An 8,065-nucleotide genomic window follows, 5' to 3' on the forward strand; every position below is an offset into this window, starting at 1 on the left:
AGTTTTGGGGTCATAGGATTAGGGTTGGGGTTTAGTATTAGGAGGATAGGATTAGGGTTGGGGATTAGGTTTGGGGTGATAGGATTAGGGTTGGGGATTAGGTTTGGGGTGATAGGATTAGGGTTAGGGGGATAGAATTAGGGTTGAGGGTTAGGTTTGGAGTCATTGGATTAAGGTTGGGGGTTTAGTAATAGGGTTGGAGGATTAGGGTTGGGGGTTTAGAATTAGGGTTGGAGGATTAGGGTTAGGGGGTACAATTAGGGTTGAGGGCTAGTTTTGGGGTCATAGGATTAGGGTTGGGGGTTTAGTATTAGGAGGATAGGATTAGGGTTGGGGATTAGGTTTGGAGTCATTGGATTAGGGTTGGGGGTTTAGTAATAGGGTTGGAGGATTAGGGTTGGGGGTTTAGAATTAGGGTTGGGGTTAAGGGGATAGAATTAGGGTTGAGGGTTAGGTTTAGGCTGATAGTATTAGGGTTGGAGGATTAAGGTGGGGGGGGTAGGATAAGAGGTCATAGACAGGTTTCGTTTTGGGTGAACTGACCCTTCACAATAAATGATATAAAACTCCTCTGATTAATTCTCCTGCTAACCCTCCCGTGGTTCCCCCTCAGCAGCACACACAGGATGTGGTAATGCCCGTACTCACCCAGAACGCAGATGACCCATCGCTGGAGAACTGACATCGCCCAACCACCGTCTGTATCAGGGTCTAGCAGTATGAGGATTACTGTACTGATATCACAGAGACTGCAGGAAACTGAACTGTCCCAGAGAAGGAAATCAGCAGAAAGTCAACTCCCCCCCCCCCACCTACCCTCCTCTCCATCCACTGACTGCATACTGCACAGGGTGCTCAGGTACCACACCGGGGGGGATGCTGACTGTGCAGAGCCTTGTATAGAGGGAGCCCATATACTACACAAGGTTATACTGAGCTGTGTGTATAATCAGATTATGTTCTGTATTAGGGCTGTGGTTGGGTTCTGTGGTTGGTGGTTTCCTCTCGTTGAGGTGCTCTGAGTATTGCGGTTTGGTTTTTGAGCGTCAGCTCTGCGCTCAGGAAAGGCAGCGTGGGAAGCGGCGCTCGCGCTTTGATCTCTGTAGACACCTCACGTTCTGGGTTCACACCTGGAGGAATGGAGAACGGACCGACCCCCTCCATATAACACAAGACGAGGACTTCTGATGATATTTTATTGTACTTTTCTGTTTCAATAGATTTTTGAATTATAATAATAATAATTATAAGGTAAATAGTAAAAAAAAAAAAAAAGTTACATAAACCCCAAGAGCACATCTCCAGAAAGCTGGACCGCGTGTTCCCGGGCCCTCCCATAATGAGAATCGGGGGCTCATCGGAGGCATGGAGGACTCTTTCTGGAGGTCGGGGGGTTGTGAGAAGGTCAGCCATCTCTGTGGTGTAGTTTAGGTTTGTAGCTCACGGTTTCAGTGATCTCTCTGGTAAAGCTGGCCATACACCGGTAGAAATTCGTTTAAGCGTTGTACGGAAATTCTGACAAATCGTTCATCAAAGCATTAAAGCGGTAGTAAACCGCAGTTGTTGATAAAAGAAAAAAATTCCCTGCAAGGCAATGTCATAATGCGTGGGGTGCATCACATACTAGCACATTATGAGAGACATAACCTTAGAACGAAGCCCTCCAGCGCCGCGCTGTCACTGCTGAGAGGGCTCTTCCCCTGGTCCTCGTGTCCTCTGGCTACATGAGTGGCCGGGGGCACGATGACGTCACTCCCGTGCATGCGCGGGGAAGCCGCACTGTATGCCGGACCTTCAGAGCATGTTCGCCAGTGACGTCACTGGCTGCATGCACTTTGAATATCTTCCTAAACTGTGCAAGTTTTAGGAGATATTCACAGTACCTACCAGGGGCGGACTGACCATTGGGGCACTCGGGCACTGCCTCAATAAAACCATGGACGGTATGTAAAAATCCGCCTCTCCAGTACCTTTTCAGTGTTTGTATGTGTATTCTGTGTGTGTATACTGTGTGTGTATATTGTGCGTCTGTGTGTGTATACTATATGTGTGTATACTGTGTGGCCCCATAATCTATTGTCTGGGGGCCCCATAATCTCCTATTTCCTGGGGGCCCCATAATCTCCTATTGCCCGGGGGCCCCATAAGTTGTCAGTCCGCCCCTGGTACCTACAGGTAAGTTTTACTATAGGCTTGCCTGTAGGTACAAATGGTAGAATCTAATACCACTTTAAATCTTGCCATTAATGAGTCAACAAATTGTGTTCGATGGTCATTCAAATTTGCTGCTTGTATGGAATCCCAGACATATTAATCGGGTTTCATTACAATATGGAGGAGTATTCCCAAACAAAAACCACCATTCATGGTTGGAATTGGGTTCGTTCGAGAAAGTTTCCATCCCGCTCCTTCCAATTTTCTCATGACTAGTTGAAAACCATTTTGGATTTGACCCCACTAATCATTAGAAAATCGAATGAATGCTCCTAAAATGGAATGTATGGCCAGCTTTGGTTGGTAAGTAAAAGCAGATGGTGAAGGTCTAGAAATAAATGGCAGTAACCAGGGATGTGAGCTTAGAATAAGATTGCCATTTGTCCCTCCTGAGAGGGGCCTGTCCACGGGAAATGGGATTTGTCCCCCCCCCCCCGGAGCTGCCGGGTCGTGTAAAATTTGAGCCTCAAGCTTCCCCCTCTGACCAACTTTTTTCAGTTTAACAAATGGCGGCATGGTTTTGCGGGTGTGGTTAAAAATTAGGGCGTTAAAGATCTGGTAACCTGAGCTTAGAGGAAATTAGAGAAGCGGTCAGAAGAAAGAGGAGGAAGAAGCCAAGCAGGGGACATCATCACGGGGGGAGGATGGACGAGGATAAGGATCGGGGACCAGGAGATGGATCCATGACAACTGGTATCCTCGTGTGGACTAAATTTTAGGCTGGTTCCTTGTATTGGAGAACCAGCCAAAGTCTCCATAGAAGTGTTCCATCCATGGGATCCAGATTTGTTCCTGTTTTGCCGTCTTATAAAGATGAATGGTCAGGGGGGGACACAAGTCCGTTGGGTTCAACTGGTTAGAAAATAAACGAGTAAACTGAAACCCTTCATCCATATGTAGCCAAGGTCAGCTATTATGCTTATAAGTTAGAGACATTTTCTGTGTTGTTAATGTGGGGTTGGCTCTCTCTAGTGTTTGCTGGACTCTATGTGTGAATTTCCTCTCTTCCTGTGTGAGGATGTAGAGCAAAGCATCATGGGACGTGTAGTTCAGAATGCTGAAGTGACACTGCGAGCAGGACTGATCTGAACTACAAGGAACAGAATGCTGAGCGAACAGAACAGACTGCTGGGAGAGGATATAAAAACGGCGGGCGTGGCCTAGATCAGCCTCTCTGGACACCGTTCTGACTCCGCCAGCAGGAGGTCTGTGAGACCGGGGAGTTTGCTGACGATTTGTGGCCTGCACAGCGGGGAAGCCGGACAGCTATACCCAGAGGGATCTCTGCGGACAGCATCGCTTCTTCAGTGCAGCGGACCGGCGGGTGTTTCAGGTCATCCAGAGGGGCCTGCAATTCAGATCCCAGCGAGCTGCAGCTGTATAATAATGGAGCGGCGGCCGCCATTTCCAGAGCGAAGACAGAAAAAGAGATCCGGCCGGAGTCTTCTCATCATCTGCACCGTGATCTAATCCATCCGATACTTGGAGTGGTGAGCGGGCATAGCCCAGGTTAACGGTAAGGACAATGCTGTTAAACAACACCCACACAGATTGGCTGGTGGTACTTGCAGTCCCACGGAAGTTAAACCCTCTATTATAACGGACACGGCCAGTAGATGCCTATGCTCAGTACACATCAGATGACATCTTTAGGATTATAAAAAGAAATGAAGTTATACCAGGATAAATCACGGCTTTGCTAACATTGTTACACCTTGCCTTTTTGGATTACTTTATTTACAACATAAAAGAGGCTAGCTGAAGACACCTGGATTTTAATGAATTACCCTTCTCACCTTTTTATAAGTTTCTGTCCTCATCTGCTCAAATTGCATTGAACTGCTAAAGCGAGCCGTCCTATAGAATATAATATTGTTTATACTGTTTGAATATTGTGCAGGATTTGCTGGCCTGTGAGCTGAGGAGGCAGAAGGGAGAGATCTGACACATAAGATATAGTGCCGGCTGTTTACTCTTCTGTTAACCTGCTCACGTAGGTCCCTCTATTGAGTTAATATTTGTGTTCATTCACAATTCAGGGAACCTTACACCAATATATTGTGTTTACTAGATAAGCTAGAGATAAAGGGCGGTGTATACAGGAGTGTTTTCATTATGGACCAAAGCTGGTATATACCGTATTTTTCGCTCCATAAGACTCACCTGACCATAAGACGCACCTAGGTTTTAGAGGAGGAAAACAGGAAAAAAAAATATTCTGAACCAAATGGTGTACTAAAATATTTACCAGTGCCCATGAAATGCAACCTGACCTGTGCCATCAATGCAGCCTGAAAAGTCCCATCAATGCAGCCTGACCAGTCCCATCAATGCAGCCTGACCAGTCCCATCAATGCAGCCTAACGTGTACCATCAATGCAGCCTGGCCAGTCCCATCAATGCAGCCTGACCAGTCCCATCAATGCAGCCTGACCTGTGCCATCAATGCAGCCTGACCAGTCCCATCAATGCAGCCTGACCAGTCCCATCAATGCAGCCTGACCAGTCCCATCAATGCAGCCTGACCTGTGCCATCAATGCAGCCTGACCAGTCCCATCAATGCAGCCTGACCAGTCCCATCAATGCAGCCTGACCTGTGCCATCAATGCAGCCTGACCAGTCCCATCAATGCAGCCTGACCAGTCCCATCAATGCAGCCTGACCAGTCCCATCAATGCAGCCTAACGTGTACCATCAATGCAGCCTGGCCAGTTCCATCAATGCAGCCTGACCAGTCCCATCAATGCAGCCTGACCTGTGCCATCAATGCAGCCTGACCTGTGCCATCAATGCAGCCTGACCAGTGCCAAAGAAATGCAGCCTGACCAGTCCCATCAATGCAGCCTGACCAGTCCCTTCAATGCAGCCTGACCAGTCCCATCAATGCAGCCTTACCAGTCCCATCAATGCAGCCTGACCTGTGCCATCAATGCAGCCTGACCAGTCCCATCAATGCAGCCTGACCAGTCCCATCAATGCAGCCTGACCAGTCCCATCAATGCAGCCTGACCAGTGTCATCAATGCAGCCTGACCAGTCCCATCAATGCAGCCTGACCAGTCCCATCAATGCAGCCTGACCTGTGCCATCAATGCAGCCTGACCAGTCCCATCAATGCAGCCTGACCAGTCCCATCAATGCAGCCTGACCAGTCCCATCAATGCAGCCTGACCTGTGCCATCAATGCAGCCTGACCAGTGCCAAAGAAATGCAGCCTGACCTGTCCCATCAATGCAGCCTGACCTGTGCCATCAATGCAGCCTGACCAGTCCCATCAATGCAGCCTGACCAGTCCCATCAATGCAGCCTGACCAGTCCCATCAATGCAGCCTGACCAGTCCCATCAATGCAGCCTGACCAGTCCCATCAATGCAGCCTGACCTGTGCCATCAATGCAGCCTGACCAGTCCCATCAATGCAGCCTGACCTGTGCCATCAATGCAGCCTGACCAGTGCCAAAGAAATGCAGCCTGACCAGTCCCATCAATGCAGCCTGACCTGTGCCATCGCTCGGGCTGCTCTGTCTTCTATGTCAGCAGGTGTCAGGTCCAGCTAGGAGATCGCCCGGTGCTCGTGGGCAGCCTGGGATGTCTCTCCTCCTCTCTCCTGCCTCTCTTCCGTACTAGCATGGCAACGGCAGTGGAGGGGGCGTGCCTGTCGAATATTCACACCATAAGATGCAGAGACATTTTCCCCCATATGTTTTTGGGGGAAAAGTGCATCTTATAGTCTGAAAAATACGGTATATATATCGTGTGTTTTGCTACTACAGTAAACATATTTGAACTGTTTCTTTAATATTGTGTGGGTCTCTATTCACTACCACAGCTGGTGACATGATGGAACCCCGGGTGTCAGAGGTAAGAGAGGGTTTGCAGAGTCGAGGTAATCAGTGGGGTGCAGAGTCTATTAGCAGCCCTTACGGGGGTACCGATACACATAGAACTCTAAATCGTCAGGAAGGAGGAAGCCATGAGAACCTTGAAATAACATTCTCCAGTCTGCTCTCACCAGGACACAGTTGATCCAGAGGAAGGCAGAAAAATGATTTAAAGAATGGTCCAATTGGCTTCACCAGGGGAAAATAATTCTCCACGATCCTCTAAGTCATTCGGATATTGATCAACAATCTCCTTTTGGTATTATCTATAAATGTTGCTATCCAGTTAAATTAAACAACAGAGTTGGCTAGAACCAGATCCCGGGAAGGTCTCAGAGAAGCCTTTTCATATCTGGAAAGAAATCCTCTTTTCCCTGAGGCCCCCTTGTCTTTTTAATAACCCCAGAGTGATTGATGGATCGTTTATGTATTTATAGAAGGCGATTGTGACGGGAGGGCCTGTGGAACTCAGAATACATCTTATGTCTAAGTCACCCTGTGCCATCCTGGCACAGGGTGAGTGAGAAAATATATCTTGGACTACTTAAAATGGGACAGTAATATTTGTCCACAATATCTCCCAGGATGTATGTTAACTGAATGAGCTGATCACATTGTCCTCTATACAATGTAGGAGACGGGACGACTCCTATTGGAGCTCATGTTAATTAGGTTTTGTTTGTATTGTTAATTGTAATTAGCTCCTGCTATTGTGTTTATACTACTGTGTGAAGCTCGGTGACCACAAGTCTGGGCGAAAGGTCATGTCTCAGTCACCTAGGCTGTATAAAGGATTAGATAATTAGCTCATGTTAATTAAGTTACAGTTGTATTGTTAGAGGAGGTTCCAACGGCATATAAAGTCTTGTAATTCTGGTTTTGAATAAAAGTGAGTTCTTGGTAGCAACAAGCAAGTGTCGCCTTGTTTGTGCTAAGAGAGGTTGGGATATCTGTATACAGACTGGGAGGAAGTGGTATATGACGGAAGCACTCAAGCGGAGTGTGGGACGTTCCGTGACAGCGATCATATCATGTAGAGCGAGGATTGTAGACCGAACAAAGATGACCTTGTGCACCATCTCAGGTCCAAGAGATCCAAGACAATGGACCATGTCCGGGATCAGGAGATCTTTTTCTCTGTAGACCGTGGGTACATCTGATTTGTGACTTCATAAAAAAGAAGTGAAATACCAAACTCTCCCCAATGCCCAGCCTCCCATCCTTTACCTCAGATTTAGCAGTCGCCCACCTTCGATCCTCCGGTTCTCCATCCCCTGCCTCTAATTCTCAATACCAAACTTCTGATTCTTCATTCCCTGTCTCTAATTCCCAATACCCTACCAGCTTCCCAGCTTGCCAGCTCCTCCAGTCCCACCTCCGATTCCACATCACCTACCCCCAACCTCAACTTCTGATCCTTCAGTCCCCCATTCTCTGCCTCCAGTTTTCATTACCTTGCTTCTGATCCTCAAATTCCCCATCCCCTGCCTCTCATTCCCAGTCCCCTGCCTCTTATACTCCAGGTTCCCACCTCCAGTCCTCCAGATCCACATCTCTTATCAGTTCTCTACTTCTGATCCCTCAGTCCCCCATCCCCAATTTCCAATACTCTGCCGCTAAACCTCCAATTTATAGGCAGGTGCAGTCTGTAGTCACCACTGCAGGTGAAGCTTGATCGCAGCAGTGATGCAGATGGGGGAGGAAGTTAAGAGGTTCCTCTATGATTTCCTCGGTCACTTGGGGGCAGCTATTTGATTGGATGCTGGTGCCCCATGTGATTCTGGCAGCCATCTTGGGTCAAACAGAGGCTATTTAAGACTCTGACTCCCAGGCTTGGGAGTCTTCCCCCTAATTTGGACCGGCCAGGCTGCATTGTGCTCCTTTTGGCAGATGTTGTTGGCATCTTCAGGTCTCCAGACCAATGTCCCATCGCTGTATAGTTTGTAAGTGGCTCAGGTGTACCTTCCTGCC

General features: G+C 48.0%; 1 protein-coding gene across 2 annotated transcripts in view; it reads right to left on the minus strand.

Moving 5' to 3' along the window:
- The window catches only part of LOC141148136 (integrin alpha-D-like), a 90,317-nt gene extending 89,531 nt beyond the window's left edge, over nucleotides 1–786 (minus strand). The window contains exon 1 of one of the 2 annotated variants that reach the window (XM_073635320.1): nucleotides 649–786. In XM_073635320.1, coding sequence (XP_073491421.1) covers nucleotides 649–685 — 37 coding nt within the window. In that variant the 5' untranslated portion in view covers nucleotides 686–786. The remainder of the gene's footprint in view (nucleotides 1–648) is intronic. The other variant, XM_073635319.1, reaches the window with a different exon arrangement.
- Nucleotides 787–8,065: the final 7,279 nt, after the last annotated feature.

The sequence above is a fragment of the Aquarana catesbeiana genome, linkage group LG06, assembly GCF_042186555.1.
Source record: "Aquarana catesbeiana isolate 2022-GZ linkage group LG06, ASM4218655v1, whole genome shotgun sequence".
Classification (NCBI taxonomy): Eukaryota; Metazoa; Chordata; class Amphibia; order Anura; family Ranidae; genus Aquarana; species Aquarana catesbeiana.